This window comes from Gymnoscopelus microlampas, assembly GCF_963454915.1.
Source record: "Gymnoscopelus microlampas genome assembly, chromosome: 1".
NCBI lineage: Eukaryota > Metazoa > Chordata > Actinopteri > Myctophiformes > Myctophidae > Gymnoscopelus > Gymnoscopelus microlampas.
The window spans coordinates 4,121,847-4,143,999 of record NC_139962.1 but is presented as its reverse complement, the minus strand read 5'-3'; the positions used below and the strand labels follow the sequence as shown (position 1 = coordinate 4,143,999).

Genomic DNA, 22,153 nt, shown 5'->3' with positions numbered 1-22,153 from the left:
CACATGGGGAGCAAAGCACAGCCACAACAACGTCTATTTGCTGTGGAACACCTTGGCAGAGCCCCCCCGATCCATACATATCAGGCATTATTTGACTATTGTCGACGACCGGCAATTATGCCTTATTTGAAACCTTCTAAAATCAACGCTTTTCAGCCCAAAGACCCCCTTGCTGAGAGGGAGGTGAAGCAGAGACCCCCTACATTGCATACAAGTGTATGTTGCAGATTAAACTTGTTCATAGATAGCTTCATGGACTAACAGTGTTGTGCAAATGAATGCTTTTATGTTCATTTCAGACATTTAACAACTTAAACCTTCAATACTGCTTGATTTGCTCCTTTTCCCCCCTACACCAAACCTCTTTGCCAAAAATAGCAGATCTACAAGCTCACAACGCCTCACTCTGCGAGGCGTTGTGAGCTTGTAGATCGTCTGTTCCTTAGAATAGAGATGCTAAGTCAAGTGGTTAATTAAAACAAATTCTATCACAAAGATTTGGCGGAACCCCTGGAGTAACTCTGACCCCCTAGGGCAGGGGTTCCCAACCACTGGTCCGCGGACCAGTGCCGGTCCGTGGGACATGTACCACCGGAATTCCAAGTTTTCCCTGCCGGGATTCTATAACCTTTGCGTCGCCAGGATTTTCCACAGAGCGGAGAAAAGTTGAGTCGGTCACACGGAGATACCAAGGATTAGTCAGTGATGTCACTGAGGTTTATAAACCGCTTCGTCCGTGCTACTTCCTGTAGTGACATCACCGTTGAATCCTTGCCATCTTTGTCTTTGTTTCAACGTATGTTGATGTGCGCCGTCGCTACAAGCTGTAGCCAATGCTGTCACGATGGCGCTAATGAAACACTAAACAGGATTATTATTTCATGTCAACCTTCAAGTACATCTATAAGAAGATGTAACCCAGGTAAAGTACTGCAGTCTGCGTCACTCTGCAAAGTTTAACTGAAGTTTTCCACCTGTCCACAGTCATTTACGATACAGACATAACCAGTGGCGTGCACAGACATTTTGAGGGGCAGGTGCTCAAGTAAATTATACTTTTTTTTGTTTACTTGGTCTGCTCTTTTTTCCCTCTACACCTATACCTCTTTACCAAAAATAGCCGATCTGCAAGCCCACAACGGCTCGCAGCGCGAGGCGTTGTGAGCTTGTAGATCGGCTATTTTTGGCTAAAGTTCTCCTCAGAAAAGGGATGCTAGGTTTCGAGTGGTTATGGTAAAAGGAAAAATCATATCACATAAAGAATTGGCGGACCCCCTGTAGTAACTCTGAGGACTCCCTAAGGGTCCCGGACCCCCTGTTGAAGACCCCTGCTGTGCCCTTTTTTCAAAAGGGCACTTCTGGTCAAGAGGGCAAAGGGCAGGTGCTGTAGCACCACCTAGAGTCTATCTGTGCACGTCCCTGGACATAACCTTTTTTAATCATCCTATCCTTGTTGATATAAGGCCATTAGACTGGCAGTCAACTCCTGTGTTTTGGTACGATTGATGCGCGCGGTGGATCAGCAGCATCGCGGCCTGGTATGTTAACCCATTAAAAACCGGGAACGCATCTGTGTGTAACCCACTTAAACCATTACTTTATATACTTTGGGCTATTCAAAAATAGCAGGTACACAAGCTTGTAGATCTGCTATTTTTTTTATCCTGAAAATGTGTGCAAATCTTTGAATATATATATTTTTTTAAAGCGAACATTTGTAACTCCAATCTTTGCTTCTGGGGGGTCCCTGGAACAAAGTTTTTTGAGATGGGGGTCGGCGGCTAAATACGTATCATTTTGGGGGACCGTAATGGGTATATTTTCTGCCCTCAAGGTTCAGTTCATTGTTGTGTGGACAGCCGAGTCCATCAGCGGACATGAGGGGAAAAAAAGATTAACACTATAAATGTTCATAATTATGTATGACAACTTATAACAAGGTTTATAACATATATAGAGAACAGCGCGATCTTTTATAAAACAATAAAAAAAAGTATTCGGCGTGTTAGCGCGTCCATGGCAGGCTGCGCCTTTGGCAGAATTCGACGCGTCCATGGCAGGCAAAGAGTTAATATAAAGTCTTACCAAAAAAGGGTACATTTCCAGTGCCTGCGTCTGGGGGCATACACTCACATCTAAAAATAGCGTTTCGTTATAAAAAAAAAAAAACATTACACATTTATGTGTAATGGTTATTGTGGAAAGTATACCAGAGTAAGCTACTTTTGTTAAATTGATAAAGTAAGTGTCTGAATTGTTTCTCCACAGGGTTTGAGCCTCTACACTGCATCAGTAAGACAGAGACACAGGGTTTGAGCCTCTACATAGCATCAGTAAGACAGAGACACAGGGTTTGAGCCTCTACATAGCATCAGTAAGACAGAGACACAGGGTTTGAGCCTCTACACTGCATCAGTAAGACAGAGACACAGGGTTTGAGCCTCTACACTGCATCAGTAAGACAGAGACACAGGGTTTGAGCCTCTACACTGCATCAGTAAGACAGAGACACAGGGTTTGGGCCTCTACACTGCATCAGTAAGACAGAGATTGATGACGGTCCGGCTACAACGAGACATTAACGGAACACGTTAAGTGTGTCTAGACGCCTGATGAATGAAGCGTCTAGCCGGGCATGGTGTTCAGAGCGCCGTGGTGTCAGGTGTCAGGTGACTCCTCCGTGTATCATGTCTCCTTTGTCTGTGGCGTTCCAGGTGGGTAGTGAGTGAGTATGCCCCCCTGGTGCATTGTGGGTAGCGTAGTTTTTTTTTTACCAGCTTGCAAAGCATGCTTGGTCTAAGAAGAGACTGACCTACTAGTCATCCATGTGTTCGACATATTCTCGACACGTTTTCAATCATTGGCTGTGCTTTTAAGCCAATGGGGATACTTTCCCATACTCTGAACGGGCGGTCTCGTCCTCCCAAGCTATGGCATATGGCTATAGACACGCCTCTCGCCTCCATGGCTACTCTACACACGCCTGCCGTCGTTTTTAAATCACGTGACACAGAGTAATATATTGGACCAAATTTAAGTAAAGTACTTTGAGTAAATGTACTTGGTAGTTACTTTACGCCTCTGCATACGAGCTGCATAGCGTCCGTTCTGCCCTAGCAGTGTTGCCAGATTCTGCGAGAGAAATAAGCAACAGGTCTAAGCCAATGGGGAGCCACCAACAATGTTGCCAGGAACCAGGTCTATGAAAACAAGCCACACACACACACACACACACACACACACACACACACACACACACACACACACACACACACACACACACACACACACACACACACACACACACACAGGTATGTCTTGTTTTTGTTTTCCATCCTACCTGGCGGCAGCGTCTCCAGGCTGTGTGTCTTGTCGTCGGAGCCGTGAGCCTGACTTCTACTGGAGTCACTGGAGCTCCACTCATCCTGGAGGAGGAACACAATACACAATGAATCACTTGCACTTGGACTGTACAGTAGGCATTACATTTAGTTTGACTCGGTTCCACTGATAAACATTGTGAAAATGTTTGCCTCTTTCTTATATTATTTGACAATTTGGCCAGTGTTTGACCAGTTTCTATAGTATAGCTTGACACACACACACACACACACACACACACACACACACACACACACACACACACACACACACACACACACACACACACACACACACACACACACACACACACACACGATGACAGAGAAGTCAGTGTATCAGCTGTGTTCTTCTATATTGCCCGTTTCCCCAAGTACACCCCAGTGATTTATGGGAAGTGGAGTCCATCAAAGATAAGTGCACAATCAGGGGGCATTAGGAGATAATGACCACAATGCAGTGCTTCAGTAGGCTCTGTAGATGATTTATCAACAAGTGGAAGCTATAAATATGATACTTGCCAACAAATGAAATCTCATTTGAAAGCAGAGATAACGTGCAGCAGACGCTGAAAAGACATTCTTTATGGATGTCTCATGAACGTCTCAGAGAACCTTTAGTAGAATGGCCTTTTCGAGGTAGGGCAACAGATAAGGGACAACTTCAGATATTAGTTATTAATCCATATCGTTGTTGTCGGGCAGAAACCTCTCATGTCCATATTCTAAGTGTTTGTGTACATGAATGCCCTACTTGATCATACTACAGCGTCATGGAAGAGTATCAAAAATAGCAGATCTGCAAGCTCTAAACGTGGCACGTTCCGAGCTTGCAGATCTGCTATTTTAACCCATTGAGACCGGGAACGCATCTGTGTCATACTCATATTTAAGATTTCATCGGCTATTCAAAAATAGCTGATCTGCTATTTTTGAAAAATTGTGAAAATGTGTGCAAATCTTTGAATATATATAGTTTTAAAGCGAACATTTCTAACTCAAATCTTTGCTTCTGGGGGATTCTACACATGTCTCCTGTTTAAAAAACATATGCTGCTATAATATCAGTGGTTCTCAACTGTCAAGGACCCCCAAAATGATATGTATTTGGCCGTGGACCCCCATCTGAACATGTTTTGTTCCAGGGACCCGCCAGAAGCAAAGATTTGAGAAAATGTATGTATATATTCAAAGATTTGCACACATTTTCACGTTTTTTTCCGCGCTATGAGCTTGTAGATCTGCTATTTTTGAATAGCCCAAAGAAATCAAAAAATGACACAGATGCGTTCCCGGTCTTAATGGATTAAAATTTGAACTGCAAACAGTTTTGGACAAAATGGTTTCCACCCGACAGAGACCCTATCTAGACTAGCGTGATGTAGTATAAGAGTTATGACACTAGCATAGACTCCCATTGTTAAGAATGGAATGAGGAAATGCTCTGTCTATTGTTTCAATAAGGAAGTTCCAATGTGTGGAACTACAGCCCACAGCGGGCCGCTCTGAGGCCAGATCAAAGAGTGACGGAACTCTCTCTCTCTCTATTAGGGCTGTCAAACGAATATTCAATATTCAAATATTATTCAAATATTGGGAAAATATGTATATTCAAGTATGAAAATTAATATTCGAATATAAGAAAATAAATCATGTTTATTTGACAGGGACAATACAAAAAACAATGAAGTTATAAAAACAAACAAAAGATATGTTTTATTGGATTTAAAAAAAATATATTTTCTTATAATAATAATAATTTTCGAATATATTCAAATATCTGCACATTTTTAAGACCAATATTTGAATATCATTTGTGAGGAAGGTTGACAGCCCTACTGTCTATGGGTGTGGTCTAGACAACACAACCAGTGGCTTTTTTCATAATGATATGGAAATGAGAAGTTATGAAAAAGGTTGAACTGCAGAGGAAGCAGAATGTAATTACACAGTAATGACATCACACATGGAGGAGGTTTGCAGTTATACATACTGTATTAACTGTATGGTAGAATATTGTCCCTTAAATGTCCATAGAAAAATGATGACCGACCAAAATCAAAGTTGATTATTTTACTGCTATTAATAAGGAGTGTGTGTGTGTGTGTGTGTGTGTGTGTGTGTGTGTGTGTGTGTGTGTGTGTGTGTGTGTGTGTGTGTGTGTGTGTCTGTGTGTCTGTGTGTGTGTGTGTGTGTGTGTGTGTGTGTGTGTGTGTGTGTGTGTGTGTGTGTGTGTGTGTGTCTGTGTGTAAACCAATAGACCTCATCAGACTAAAATGTTCCATTTTTTGAACGGATCTCCAGAATGAACAAACTGTGACAAGTATCACCAAGGTGGGTAGAGAGAGAGAGAGAGACAGAGAGAGAGAGAGAGAGAGAGACAGAGAGAGACTCAATAGAGTGATTGTGCTGCTGAAACCATATCTGCATCCTAGCTACACACACACACACACACACACACACACACACACACACACACACACACAATATACTCAGATGCAAACAATACACACACACACACACACACACACGTTGTTATTTTCATAATCGACCTATCTGGCTGTTATCTAAATGATGAACCGGATTATGGCTCTTATTTAGCTGTTACCATGTACATTTTATTTTAGGTTGTTTTAGGCATGTTCTAACTAACCATAAAGACAATAAATATGAATAATGAATTAAAAAATACATGTTTTCAGTTTGTCTCAGCTGCTGATTAATGGCTACTACTCATAAGACATCTATCTATACATTAGGAAAAACTCCCAGTTTCCGACGCCACTGATCTCATTGTTTCGGGATAAACACAACAACAACATATCACATGTCACCACAACACTAGCCACAACACTAGCCACAACACTAGCCACAACACTAGCCACAACACTAGCCACAGCACTAGCCACAACACTAGCCACAACACTAGCCACAACACTAGCCACAACACTAGCCACAACACTAGCCACAACACTAGCCACAACACTAGCCACAACACTAGCCACAACACTAGCCACAGCACTAGCCACAACGTGCGCGAGTCATTTACGCATGGCGTAGGCTACTTTTTCATTTTCATATCCCTCCTCGGAGAATAATTAATTTCGTCCAACACAAACTCACCACATTACCGACCACAGCGGAGGGGGAAACCCTTTAGCACCGTTTAGCGTGAGCACAGCCGAGGCAAAACGAAGCGGCGGCCAATGAAATCTCTCCATCTCCAAAACAAAAACACAGGCGAGCCCTAGACTTCAACCCCCCGCTGTTGCTTTCGGTTTGGTAATGTCTCGATCCCACCACACTCACGCTAATATGTCCGTCATTTTCGTGCCATGCACATCCCAAACAAAACATTCTTACCCACGCCAGCGTCGAAACGCAGCCTCTAAGACAACCGATTCGCCACTCAGTCAGGATTGCCAGGTTGGAGAAAACAAGCAACCAGGTCAGTGTTGCCAGATGGTGCGCGAGAAACAAGCACACACGTTCATGAAAAAACAAAAGACCGAGGGAGCGTGTATCTATATAAATAATATACATATGAATATGGATATTATATGAATATTTATATATATTCTACGCTACTAGAGCCCCGTGCAGGCGTGCACGGCTAGAGGCCCGGGGTGTCCGTAAAAAATACAAACGCTCTAGTAAAATACAATTCAAAATAAATAACAGCCACCTATGGAATCTTTTCTACTATTTATTACAGGGGTCTTCAACAGGGGGTCCGGGACCCCTAGGGGGTCCTCAGAGTTACTACAGGGGGTCCGCCAAATCTTTGTGTGATGCGATTTTTTGTTTTTACCTAACCACTTGAACCCTAGCATCCCTTTTTCTGAGGAGAACTTTAGCCAAAAAATAGCAGATCTACAAGCTCACAACGCCTCGCGCTGCGAGGCGTTGTGAGCTTGTAGATCTGCTATTTTTTGGCAAAGAGGTTTGGTGTAGAGCGAAAAAAGAGCAGACCAAGTAAAGGAAAAAATAATAATCTGAAACACAATTTTATATAAAATAGAGGGGGTCCCTGCTTCATCTCTTTCTCAGCTAGGGGGTCCTTGGCCTGAAAACGTTGAAGACCCCCGATTTATTATATTTTTAACCCATTTAGACCCGAGGCCTGTTCTAAAAACGGCTTCTAAATCCTGACCTAAGTTTTCTGAAAAAAAAGATCACTGGCATGAGTGTGAGAGAGAGAGAGAGCAGAGGCTGACACTAAGGTCTCACCCGTCTGGCAAATACAGGTCAGATAATTCTGCTGAAGATGTGGAAGAAGTGATGGGGGGATGAGAGAGAGAGAGAGAGAGAGGGATAGATGGAGAGAGAGAGAGAGAGAGAGAGAGAGAGAGAGAGAGAGAGAGAGAGAGAGAGAGAGAGAGAGACAGACAGACGGATAGAGGCAGAGAGAGAGAGAGAGAGGAGAGGGGGATGGATAGAGGTCAGGAAGAGAGTGAGAGATAGAGGTAGAGAGAGAGAGAGAGAGGAGTGACAGCTGTGTAAAAGATTAAAGAGATGGAGTGATGATTCATCTCCAGTGTTGCCAACTTAGCAATTTTGTTGCAAGATTTAGCTACTTTTCAGACTACCCTCGCAGGTTTTATTTAAACAACACCTTAATAACTTTAGCTACTGTAAAAAAATAAAATAATTTGGCAATCATAGCAAGTGTGTAAAAACAGTCAAATGCACACATCTTACCTCTAAATGATACAGATACTATTGTTATGTCTTCAACACTCACAACACATGACAGAGGGACAGAGAGCGAGCAGAAAGAGAGGAATGAAGAGAGGAGAGGAACAAGAACAAATCACATAAATGTCAGTTATGACTGCGGTAGTCTTGCGTGGCCACAATTTTCAAATGCTTCCGGTCATACAGTCTGGAGCATGGAAGCTCTGCTGATGATCAAGTGATAAAGCGGATATGGCGCCTCCTCCCCACTTCAGTTTAAAACATAATTGAAGCATTGCTGCTTAGCAGAAATGGAAATACAAACATTTGATATTTTAACACAATACGTCCGCCATGGACGCATAAAGTCGTTCTATTAAATAGTCCACTTGCCCGCCAAGACGCATAAAGTTGTTCTATTAAAAAAATGAGGGACGTGTTGGGAAAATGTAAAACAATCATTCATTTTTACACCTCACTTTGTGCTGCGCTGTGAACTTGTAGATCTGCTATTTTAGAAAAATCGTGAACATTCGTGTAAACAAATACATCTCATTTGTGGGGTCCTTGACATTCAAAGTTTGAAGTTTGAGAACCACTGGTCTAATAGGACTCTCCAAAACCAGGATCGAACCCAAAGATCTGTCATGTTACTGTGTGTAGGACTCCAGTGTTCTATCTCAGTGGTTCTCAAACTTTTTCATGTCAAGGACCCCCAAATTGACACTTATTAGCCCGCGGACCCCCATTTGAAAAGATATGCCAGGGACCCCCATAAGAGAAATTATTTTACGGCTCTAGCAGTGATTCTCAACCATTTTAATTTCAAGGACCCCCAGTTTGACATGCATTAGGCTACGGACCCCCATTTAATGGCATTTCTATCTCTGGGATCCCGATTTATATTGTAAAATCAATGTTAATTTAACTCTGAGAGTGTACAAATGGAACCAAATGGACCCGTTAGGGTCCATTTGGTTCCATTTGTACACTCTCAGAGTTACAGACCCATAAGGGTCCATTTGGTTCCTAATCTATCATTTAGCTGGGGACCCCCTGGAACTCCCTCAAGTACTCCTGGGGGTCCCCGGACCCCACTTTGAGAACCAGTGTTCTATCTCATCTGAGAATAAACATCAGTGTTGCTTTAATGACAACACACACAGCACTGTACATGTGACCTCATACTGGAGGTGTGTGTGTGTGTGTGTGTGTGTGTGTGTGTGTGTGTGTGTGTGTGTGTGTGTGTGTGTGGTTGGAACAGTGAAAAAAAATGACATGCCTATAAATACGTTCTTTCCCATAGAAGGAGAAAAACGTTCTGTAAGCGTATCAGGGTGTGTGTGTGTGTGTGTGTGTGTGTGTGTGTGTGTGTGTGTGTGTGTGTGTGTGTGTGTGTGTGTGTGTGTGTGTGTGTGTGTGTGTGGAGCAGACATTCCATCAGTCTCCATTAGTTTCCTGTGGTTGAACATGTGTGTGTAAGTGGTTACATGTAACACATGTACTTTATGTTTTCACATCTGCATATTATTGCATTTGTATGTGTGGCTGTATGTATGATCTATGTGATATAGATCTATGTCTGTAGCAGTGTGTGAGACAGGAATGAAGCAGAGAGAGAGGGGGCAAGAGAGACAGAAAAAGAGAAAAAAAAAACTAAAGCGAGAGAAAGACAGAAATAGTCAGAGAGAAAGAAAGACAGAGAGACAGAGAGAGAGACAGAAAGACAGAGAAAGACAGACAGACAGAGAAAGTGACAGAGACACAGAAAGAGAGAGAAAGACAGAGAGAAAGAGAAAGAGAGAGAAAGACAGAGAGAAAGAGAAAGAGAAAGAAAGACAGAGAAAGACAGAGAGAAAGAGAGAGAAAGACAGAGAAAGAGAGAAAGAGAGACAGACAGACAGACAGACACAGACACAGACAGACAGACAGACAGACAGACAGACAGACAGACAGACAGACAGACAGACAGAAACAGAAACAGAAACACAGAAAGAGAGAAAGACAGAGAAAAAGAGAAAGACAGAGAAAGAGAGAAAGAGAGACAGACAGACAGACAGACACAGACACAGACACAGACAGACAGACAGACAGACAGACAGACAGACAGACAGACAGACAGACAGACAGACAGAAACAGAAACAGAAACACAGAAAGAGAGAAAGACAGAGAAAAAGAGAAAGACAGAGAAAGAAAGACAGAAAGACACAGAGAGAGAGACACAGAAAGACAGAGAGAAAGAGAGAAAGACAGAGAGAAAGAAAGACAGAAAGACAGAGAAAGAGAGAAAGACAGAGAGAAAGAAAGACAGAAAGACAGAGAAAGAGAGAGAGAAAGAGAGAGAGAAAGAGAGAGAGAAAGAGAGAGAAAGAGAGAGACAGAGAGAAAGGGGGGATTCATATTATAGACTGGGGGTCGGCCTACAGTCTATAAACATGACATCATGATGTTGGCATTTGAAAACACATGACATCACATTATTCCCTCACTTATCATAATAATAATAATATGTAAAATATATGATTATTCCACAGGTCTGGTGATGTGAACACCATGCACACCCTGCACTGTGTGAAGCACTCCACAGCTATACACAGGTCTGGTGATGTGAACACCATGCACACCCTGCACTGTGTGAAGCACTCCACAGCTATACACAGCACACCCTGCACTGTGTGAAGCAGTCCACAGCTATACACAGCACACCCTGCACTGTGTGAAGCAGTCCACAGCTATACACAGCACACCCTGCACTGTGTGAAGCAGTCCACAGCTATACACAGCACAGCCTGCACTGTGTGAAGCAGTCCACAGCTATACACAGGTCTGGTGATGTGAACACCATGCACACCCTGCACTGTGTGAAGCAGTCCACAGCTATACACAGCACACCCTGCACTGTGTGAAGCAGTCCACAGCTATACACAGCACACCCTGCACTGTGTGAAGCAGTCCACAGCTATACACAGGTCTGGTGATGTGAACACCATGCACACCCTGCACTGTGTGAAGCAGTCCACAGCTATACACAGCACAGCGTTACAAACGCTGAGATCTCTGGCACTCAAAGTCATCTGTTTTAATAAAATGCTGGCACCCGATGTGTTAACACATTGACTGCCTAGATCGAATTAATTCGATATTAGCTTATCATCACTTGCCTGCCTAGATCGAATTAATTCGATATTAGCAAAAAATTAATTTTTCAAAAAAAATTCAATTTTTTTTTTTTTTTTTTTTTACTTTTTTTTTTTTCTTTTGGACCCAAAGACCAAGGAGATATGAATTTTCGAAGATCTTTACTCTCATCCACTTCCTTGTTAACTTAAAACTTTAAAATTTTGTATCTCGGCTCTTGAGTACTTTTTTTTTCCCATTGAAAAATCTCTGGCATGAATAACAGAGATTTTGAAAATAATTCTGGCAGTCAATGTGTTAAGTGTTTGAAAAGAATTTTTTTTTTTACACAAATCTTCTCTTCTGGGAGTCCTTGGCACGAAAATGTTTGTTAACTACTAATCTCTCAAGAACAGATTCTGCTCTGCGTTGGAATCTGTCGTGAAGGTTCGTCATAACGTGTACACACTGGCCTACAAGTGGGCGTGCCCTCAGATCAGGAAGCAGGCCGCGCTTTACCCAATCAAATGTAGTGGGCAGGATCAAAACAAACCGAAACTAATTTAACAATAGCGGCCGCGTAGCAGACAAAACCACGGAAAGATATTCACATTTTAACTTGCTCTTTCATCATAGAAACAAGTGGGCTTAAAACCAAAACCATCCATGTTCTCTGGGAGAAGTGGTGTTAGTGTTCCGTGTAGAAATATTGTTAGTGGGAATGAAAACATAGTCGCACCACCGGAAGTGATGCGCTGAAGGCAGACCAAAACCCCGGTTTCCTTGCGCACGGGTGCTACGTCGTCATTGTCCCAGAGCTAACTGAGATAGGAACAAACAGCAGAGGTCGCTGTTTTTCCTTTTCAGTTGGCTCTGGGTTCCCAGATTGGTTAACTACTGATTCAGAAGGCATTTGTAGAATCTTCCTCAGGTCTTAATGGGTTAACCAAAACATATCAGTTACACCCCCTTTTCATCCTGATGTGTTTTAGTCAGAAGTGGTTATTCTCTGCCCAGCAGCAAACTGATGCTAATTAACACTACGCTGATTCTGACAGCTGCCAAAGCGTGGTTGCTAGGTTACAGGTATAGATATAGAGATACTTTTATAGACACGCTCTGAGTGCTGGAGATAGATGCAGCTCATTACGGTACAACTTGTCATCGTTTCAGTTGGCTAAAGAAGTGCCTGAAGCGTTTTGCTTCAAGCTGGTTACAGCAGTGGTTCTCAAACTTTGTCATGTCAAGGACCCCCAAATTGACACTTATTAGCCCGAGGACCCCCATTTGAAAAGATAAGCCAGGGACCCCCATAAGAGAAGATTTTTACGCCTCTGGTAGTGATTCTCAACCATTTCAATTTGAAGGACCCCCAGTTTGACATGCATTAGAGGCTACGGACCCCCATTTAATAGCATTTCTATCTCTGGGACCCCAACTTATATTGTAAAATCAATGTTAATTTAACTCTGAGAGTGCTGGAATGGAACCATTTGGTTCCATTTGTACACTCTCAGAGTTACAGACCCATAAGGGTCAATTTGGTTCCTAACTATCTATCATTTAGCTGGGGACCCCCTGGAACTCCCTCAAGGACCCCTGGGGGTCCCCGGCCCCACTTTGAGAACCAGTGGGTTACAGCATCTGTCACTTAGGCATCAAACCCTAGGCCAGTGGTTCTCAAACCTTTTCATGCCAAGGACCCCCAAATTGATATATATGTATATATTTGGCAGTGGACCCCCCGCCATCTGAAAAGGTTTTATGCCAGGGACCCCTTGGCAGATTTGAGTTAAAAAATTCAAATTCAAATTCTTCCATAATACAAAAATAACAGATGTACAAGGTCACAGCGTGACACAAAGTGACACGCTGTGAGCTTGTAGATCTGTCATTTTTGAATAGCCATCGTATAAATGGATAAAGTGGTTCAAATGATTGTGATTCTACATCAATTTATTTTGCTGGGGAGCTTGTAGATCTGCAATATTGTTTCTTAAAAATCGTGAAAATGTGTGCAAATCTTTGAATTATATGTTTTTTAAAGGGAATTTTGTAACTCAAATCTTTGCTCCTGGGGGATTCTACAAATGTCTTCTAAATTCTAACTGTTGAATATTTTTTAAACGTATGTTGCTATAATATCAGTGGTTCCCAAAATGATATGTATTTGTCTGCGGACCCTGGTTTATTTGCAGAAAATAGCCGACTTACAAGCTCACAGCATGTCGCGAGCTTGCATGCAGATCGGCTATTTTCACAGAATCTTCGGCCATTTTCGACGAACGTTTACCTATTATGACATGATGCCTGCCCAGACTAGAATACAAAGGGTAGATCAGAGCGAGAGAATATTCTCTAAGCTACCATTCAGGAAATGACAACAGTTTCTGCATTTTGTGCAAACAGTTTGTTTTCAGGATTCAAATACAAGCTTGTAGATCTACTACTTTTGATGCCTTTGTGTGACGTTGTAGGTGTATTTCATTTGCAACTCAGCAGCAAAGGGCGTAGATTCCCCCGGTAACAAAAGAAAAGATGAGATTTAAAATGTAAGATAAGATTTAAAAGCTATGTTTCACTAATGAATCATTGTGTTGTGATAACGTGATTCACACACACACACACACACACACACACACACACACACACACACACACACACACACACACACACACCTCATGTTTCCAATAAGGCTTGTTTATTAACTTGTATATATGCTCAGGGTGGAATGGTATTTGCTGTGTCACAGCATCTGTGTCATTTTAAGATTTCTTTGGCTATTCAAAAATAGCAGATATAATAGAAAAGTTGTGCAAATCTTTGAATATATAGAGACACGTTTTGAAGAGAACATTTTTAACTCCGATCTATGCTTCTGGGGGGTCCCTGGAACAACATATTTTGAGATGGGGGTCCGCGCCAAATACATATAATGTTGGGGGTCCTTGACATGAAAATGCCGGAGCACCACTGTCTGATATAGCAACAACTAACCCTAAGATTTTTTTTTGTATACAGTATAGGTATTTGGCCACGGCCCCCCATCTCAAAATATTCCAGGGACCCCAAATAAAGATAAAAATAAGGGAGCTACGGTGTGCAAACTTTTATGATTTCCTCGTTGATGTTTGTCATTTGAAGTTCAGCACCTGCCTCTATATATGGTATTTCGGATGTGCACGACCTCCTTTGATCTTCACTGTACCTTTTCTAGATTTTCCACGATTCCTAATGAACTAATGTTTATTTTATTTCATTCACTGTGTGTGTGTGTGTGTGTGTGTGTGTGTGTGTGTGTGTGTGTGTGTGTGTGTGTGTGTGTGTGTGTGTGTGTGTGTGTGTGTGTGATCTTATGTGACGGTTCGTGTGTCTGTTTACAGTCAAAGGCGTTTGGTACAAGAGACGTTTTATCTGAACCATTGAGCTGACTAAACACATGTTTGTATCAGGTTGGCTCTGCTGGTCAATCATTCATAGACTGGCTTTACACGCTCTGGACTCTGGGCTGTGTGTGTGTGTGTGTGTGTGTGTGTGTGTGTGTGTGTGTGTGTCACATGACATTACATGTCACATGATCAACAGTCAGCGTCCGATGTGAAAGAGAGACAAAGAGAGAGAGAGATATAGGTAGAGAGAAAGAGAAAGAAAGAAGGAAAGAGATGTAGAGAGAAAGAAATGAGAGGTAGAGAAAAATAAATAAAGAGGTAGAGATAAAGAAAGAGAAGAGAGAAAATATTAAATTATATAGCGACACAAGAAAACTGATCTGTGGGGCCCTGGCACAAATCAAATTCAGATGGGGGTCCGCGGCCAAATACATATAATTTAGGTCCTTGTGGTTGTGTGTATGTGTTTAACCTAGTGATGGCCATGGTTAACCGTTTAACCGCTAACTTTAAGAAATTGAAGAAATAACCGGTTAAATACCAACTCTAACATTTATTATTATTTATTTATTTTTACCCCTAAAATGATGCCTTGGAGCAGCCATCAACGCAGCAAAAGTACAACTGCTTTATTTGTGGCAAAGTGTTGCCTTACCAAAGTGTTATGCAAGGTAAAAATAATAGATCTACGTCGCTATGGGCGCTACAGTATGAGCTTGTAGATCTACGTCACTAAGTAAGCACCATCGTATGTTTACGAAAATATGATACTTTCATTTATAATAATACTATTATCCTCCGGGATATTCATCCTCACAGTTTGTCCCAACAGAACAACACCTAACCCATATAACACAATACAACATCACACCAAGAAGCATACACAGAACCATCATATCAGCCAGGCAGTTGCTTTAGTGGCTGAAGGGACACAACTCCTGCTAAAACAAACTTTTTGCCATTTCAAAGTCCTGTATCTTCATCCAAACGGCATGAGTCTGAAGTGACTTTGTAGAGCAGGGGTTCCCAAAGCTGGGGTCGCGGGACACTGACGGTGGGGTCGCAAAATTATTTTGGGTCATTAAAAAAACAAATCAGAATGGGCGAAATACAATCTAAATGATCATGATTCCAAATTACGAAACACGTTACCATTTTAATACATTACAAATGCACACCGAACGTGCACGTTTACGTGCTCCAGGGTTAGGTGGGCTTGCGAGCCAATGGCCGCATTATGTTGGGGTCGCGGGCTGAAAAGTTTGGGAACCCATGGTGTAGGGCAGGGGGTCTTCAACTTTTTCAGCCCAAGGACCCCCTAGCTGAGAGAGTGATGAAGCAGGGACCCCCCTCTATATTGTATAAAATTGTGTTTCAGATTAAACTCTTTCTGTTTACTTGGTCTGCTCTTTTTTCCCCTCTACACCTATACCTCTTTTATACGCGTTGTGAGCTTGTAGATCTGCTATTTTTGGCTAAAGTTCTCCTCAGAAAAGGGATGCTAGGGTTCAAGTGGTTATGGTAAAAAAAAAAATCATATCACACAAAGATTTGGCGGACCCCCTGTAGTAACTCTGAGGACCCCCTAGGGGTCCCGGACCCCCTGTTGAAGACCCCATGGTGTAGGGGATGATCAGTGGCATTAAGTGCTAAATGGCTTTATTGTTCATATCAGACAGTGTGGGTGTGGGAAGTTTGACGTGGGTAATATTACACATATCTGGAACACTCCCAGAAAACTGCAGGTTCTGCTGACACTCTTAAAGAATAGATATTTAGGTCTGGGCCGTAGCCTAGCGTGGCGGTCCAGGCACCCTAGGCTGCAATGCCAGCCTGACAGCGTGTCGCGGGTTCGACTCCCGTTCCCGACGACCTTTGCTGCGTGTCACCCCCCCCCCCCCATCTCTCTCCCCATTTCCTATCAGCCTACTTTCCCTATCCCTCTATACAAAATAAAGGCATAAAAAGCCCAAAAATAAATAAATACAAATACAATTTTTTAAAAAAGTATATATATTCAAAGATTTTCAAAAATGTTCAAGATTTTCCAAAAAATAACAGATCTAACAGCTGAGCTCATAGTGTGGCACTTGTAGATCTGCTATTTTTTAATAGCCAAAGAAATCTTAAAATGACACAGATGCGTTCCTGGTCTTGATGGTATATAAAAACTAAAGATCGTTCTGTTTGCCATAGCCTTTGATTGAGTCAACTTTTCTTCTTCTCTTTTCTCTGCACTGTAACTTTACCTGTTTAATTTTCCACTTCTCTTGTTTCATGCATCCTAATGTCTTTGTAGAATGGTGTTTCCTCTGCCTGATGTCGTGTGTAAAACACAATGAAAAACGTGCTGTACAAATAAAAGTGCCTCGCCTTGTACTGAGAGCTTTGTTTGTGTTAGACAGGGACAATAGAAGGGGAACAATACCACAGAACAGGCTGAATAATGCTTTTTCTACAGTAATAACAGAAGGCTATTACTGACACCGGCTCCTGTTCCCACATTACAACCAGTAAGGAACTTGCCTTTGGATTTAGGGTAGGGGTCTTTCAACAGGGGGTCCGAGGGACCCCTAGGGGGTCCTCAGAGTTACTACAAAGGGGGCCACCAAATCTTTTTGTGTGATATGAACCTTTTCTTTTATTTATATTAACCACTTGAACCCTAGCGTCCCTATTCAGAGGAGAACTTTAGCCAACAATAGCCGATCTACAAGCTCACAACGCCTCGCGCTGCGAGGCGTTGTGAGCTTGTAGATCTGCTATTGTTGGTGTAGAGGGAAAAAAGAGCAGACCAAGTACAGAGTCAAAGGTTAAGTTTACTAAGTGGGTTTAAGTGGTTAAATGTCTTATTTTTTTTGTCACATTCCTAGTCTTGCGTAGCCAGACAACCACAATCTCTGAATGCTATATAGAGTCTGAAACTACTGTACACCTACTGAAATATGAGAGAGGAAACTGGCACTTCCGTTCACGAAAATATATTTAAAAATATCTTTACATTTTATTTTTTTATTTCCATTTCTGCTAAGCAGCAAGCTAAATATACTGAAAACTACAGATCAGTGGTATTGTAAACTACAGATCAGTGGTATTGTAAACTACAGATCAGTGGTAGTGTAAACTACAGGGCAGAGAGCCCAAAACGGGTGTTTGAGGAGAGAGACCAACAATGACAATGATAACGACGACAATAATGACAGGGCTCGGGGCAAACACTAACTACACTTTAGTCACAGGCGGTGACGCTGCTAAGAAAAGACGGGACCGGAAAGAAACGGAAGGAAAAGAGAGAGAGAGAGCAAAGACAGACCGATGCCCGTTTTTTGGGGGGGCTCTGGTTGGCAGGTTTTTGGGTCCAAAACAGTTATATCCAGCAACCAGTTTTGACCCATATTTTGTTACAAAATAGATATAATAATAATAATAATGACAACAACAAATCATAATAATTGTAAGTGTGCAAAATCGATTTAAAATATGAATATTTTAGAGTCGCTATGTAGTTCAAAATAGAAGAGTCTAAAATAGTCAGGTTGAAGACATGCTGATACAAAAAAAGGGTCAAATTATGACCAATATATATATATCGGTCAAACCGAGATATATTGGTCAAAGGAGGACAAAGCGGGTACGAGGAAGAGAGAGAGAAATGGAAGTGAAAGAGAGAGAGACACAACAGGGAGAAAGAGAGAGAGAGAGAGAGAGAGAGAGAGAGAGAGAGAGAGAGAGAGAGAGAGAGAGAGACAGACAGACAGACAGCGTTTCTCACCATATGTTTTGTTGAAGAGAAACCAGAGACCATAATGACATCACAGACACTAATATATGGCCTGGAGTCACCAGAACATATGTAACCTTTAACTACATACACACACGGACTCAGGCACACGCACACACACACACACACATTTGTATTGCTATACTTGTGAGGACATCAACCTTTTAGGACGGCAAAGGCGATTTCATGAATGCCACTTTTTTTTTAGTGGTGCCAACCACTCCTATATCTGACTTTGTCCGTGTGTCCGTATGTATGTATGTCCAATAAACAAACATTGATGACAACATCAATACGGGGCTCATCAAAGGCACCACTCTCTTCACACAGGGTGTGATTTTTTTCTTCACCATTCACACACTAGAGACCACGCGGGCGGTCCATCCTCTAGGGACCACGATGTTTCCACACCCAAACATGTAATCACCCTTCAGACACCATCAATCACTTCATCTCCCAATAAGACTGTCATCAGTGTCACTACACACCACTTTACTGTCCTGTCTCCAGTGGTGGAAAGTAACTAAGTACATTTACTTAAGTACTGTACTTAAGTACACTTTTGAGGTATTTGTTCTTTACTTGAGTATTTCGATTTAAAATACTTTTACGTCTACTCCACTACATCTCAGAGGCAAATATTGTACTTTTACTCCACTACATTTACTTGAAAACTTTAGTTACTAGTTACTTTTCATATATAAATTATGATATAATGAAACATACACTAACCACTTTAAACCTATTCTATTCCTAGGCTATTTGAAAATAGCCGATCTACAAGCTCACAACGCGTCGCATCGCGACGCATTGATTTGTGTTCAAGATTTTTCTAAAATAGCAGATCTACAAGCTCATCGGTGCCGCACTATGAGCTTGTAGATCTGCTATTTCTGAATAGCCAAAGAAATCTACAATGAACACAGATGTGTTCCCAGACTGAATGGGTTAAAAGTTTCTATTTCAGAACATAAGCAATTTAAGAATAACGCAAACAATATAAGATACAGACACACTTTATCTTATTTTAACTATTGAGCATTTCATGAGCGGAGGAGCACTTCATATGTTCTTATCCTAAACTGTTACTTTTCAGGATTCAAATTCTAAAAACAGCAAAACAGATCTACAAGCTCTGCTACTTTGTAATGCTTTGTGTGACGCTGTAGTATGATCAGAGTAGGGCGTTCATTTACGGGGGAAAAAAAAAGTAAAAAAATGGATTGTGTCCGACAGCAACGTTATAATGTCCAGAGCAGAGCAGCTTGCAACGCAGCGTTTACTGACATTAGACGCGATCAACCAGCGTCCAGTCAGCTGTCATTATTAGCACAGATAGCTACGCTCAAACAACGGTAAACATCAGACTTCTCATGGTAGTGGTTAAACCATTTAGACCCGGAACGCTATAAAGATTATTTTATACTTTGGGTTATTCAAAAACAGCAGATATACAAGCTCATCGTGCTATGAGCTTGTAGAGCTTGTAGATAAAGAAATGCTTTAAAATCGTGACAATGTGTGCAAATCTTTGAATATATATTTATTTTCGAAGCGAACATTTTTTTTTTTGTAAAGTCTTTTACAAATGTCTTTCTAAATCCTAACAGGTTTTTTTTCCACAGTTTTTTTTGGTTCTCAAACTTTTTTCATGTCAAGGACCACCCGAAATGATATGTAATAGGCCGCGGACCCCCCCATCTCAAAATATTTAGTTGCAGTGCCAGGGACCCCGACAAGAAGCAAACATTTGAGTAAAAAATGCATATACATATATATTCAAAGATGTGCAGATATTTTCACGATTATTTTTCAAAAATAGCAGATCTACAAGCTCATAGCGCGGCACCGAGTGCCGCGCTATGAGCTTGTAGATCTGCTATTTTTTTGAATAGCCAAAGAAAGGTTAAAATGACACGGATGCGTTCCCGGTCTTAAAGGGTTAATGACGGGTGGTAAATGACAGGGTTGTCAGACTAGACACAGACAGGAGGGTCCAGAGAGAGACGGTGACGAGCAGCAGAGCTCATGGACCCAAAACAATGTAATGCTGGACGACGACAGCATGGAAGAGGATCGCGGGTAGAGGAGCAGAGCGCTGCGCCGCTATTTGGCCTCGCGATGATAGGTCTGAATTTCTAAATCTAAAAGTACAAATGCAAACTAATAAGGAGTGCTAGGGGGTTGTAGAGTCTGAGGAGGTGAGTGCTAGGGGGTGAGGGCAATTCTGAAGAGAGTCTGTGAGAAAATAGGAAGGGACCAAGTATAGACCGGGGTTGGGGGACCCCAGTCAACCAAGTATATATAGTAGAGCTGCCAACGAATATTCCACATTCGAATATTCATTCACACGGTGGCTGGTCTTGCGAGATCACAGAGCCGTCAGTCAGAGGCAGAAGGGAAAGTCTCCCCTCAAGGCTTTACTTAGTACGACGGTGCCGCGCGCAAACGCGAGCCGATCTACAAGTGCACGATGCGTCGTTGATTCAACACGTTGTGGGCTTGTAGATTAGCTCCGTCTGCCACACGACAGCCTCATACAGCGAAGAATACATAAGCTGCTTCGCTGCCTGCCTGCCTGCCTGCCTGTCGCACACAGACTTCACACTGACCGCGGACACACGCAGTTGCCTTGGAGTCGGGAGGCTTTTGACTTGCAGTTGCTCGGTATTAGAAAGCACACAAGTTTACTCTCACAATGTGAACAGGTCAAGCTGAAACGGGCGATTCATTTGGTAGTTTACAACGAGACTTGACCACCGAAAATGGGATGTAAAAACTATGCATGGATTCTTGTCCCTCGCGGTAAAACTCCCTCCGTGTCACATTTCTCTTGTAGCCTAACTTAATTTGTAAACAAATACATTGGTTTGATTATAATTTCCCGTTTCATGTCGAGGTAAAGATTGTTCCAAATTCCATCACAGCACTATTGGAGCGATGCAGGGGAGCGTGTTTCTCAGCACCAACCGCGGCCGGCGGAGAAAGAAATAAGACTTCGGCTGTGTTTTTATTAAGTCTTACTGCATACGATATTTTATATTAAAAATAATACACATTTGACGTTCGATAGGTTCGAATGACACGAACCAAAATAATACACATTCGAATGAATCGAACCCACTTGTTTTTTTAAAAGGAATATTCAAACGTAATTTTTGGCCAATTCTGGCAGCCCTAGTATATAGCGTGGTTTAAGAAGCTGACTTTTGGAACTAGCTTCAATGGAAGACAATGTCTGCTGTAAAATGTCACCGTATTTCAAGGGAAGTTTCATCCAGTGTGTGTGTCAGAAATCAAGTCACATTTCCTACTAATCCATTTCCAAACCATTGTTACCGCTAGACAAGAGGACACTTTACACAGTTCCTCTTTGAACATTATTGAACTGTGTGTGTGTGCATGCACACACACACAGTTCATGTGCATGCGTGCGTGCGTGCGTGCGTGCGTGCGTGCGTGCGTGCGTGCGTGCGAGAGATCTGGAGTTTGTGATCTATTGGCCACACTGGAAGAAGGGAGCCATCTCAATCAAAGGGGTTCAAAGGTCACAACATAAAGATGTCACCAACTTTAAAATAAAGAGAATTTCAGCAGTTTTACAGCTTTGAGGTCAAATGTATGAAGTAGTGAATAGTAGTATCATTTTTGCTCTGTCTTGCTGTCTCAATGCTTCATGATTAACCCATTAACCCACTATGAGCTTGTAGATCTGTTTTTTTTTTATCATGAAAATGTGTCTTCTGAATTACAAGTGTCTTCTAAATTCTAACAGTTTTTTGAAAAAAGTGATGTTACTATATTCAAA

At 42.0% G+C, this 22,153-nt stretch overlaps 1 protein-coding gene across 1 annotated transcript in view; it reads right to left on the bottom strand.

Moving 5' to 3' along the window:
- galnt2 (UDP-N-acetyl-alpha-D-galactosamine:polypeptide N-acetylgalactosaminyltransferase 2) overlaps window positions 1-22,153 on the bottom strand; it is a 78,073-nt gene that overhangs the window by 34,094 nt on the left and 21,826 nt on the right. Inside the window, exon 2 of the mRNA XM_084061749.1 lies at window positions 3,341-3,425. Coding sequence (XP_083917875.1) covers window positions 3,341-3,425 — 85 coding nt within the window. The remainder of the gene's footprint in view (window positions 1-3,340; window positions 3,426-22,153) is intronic.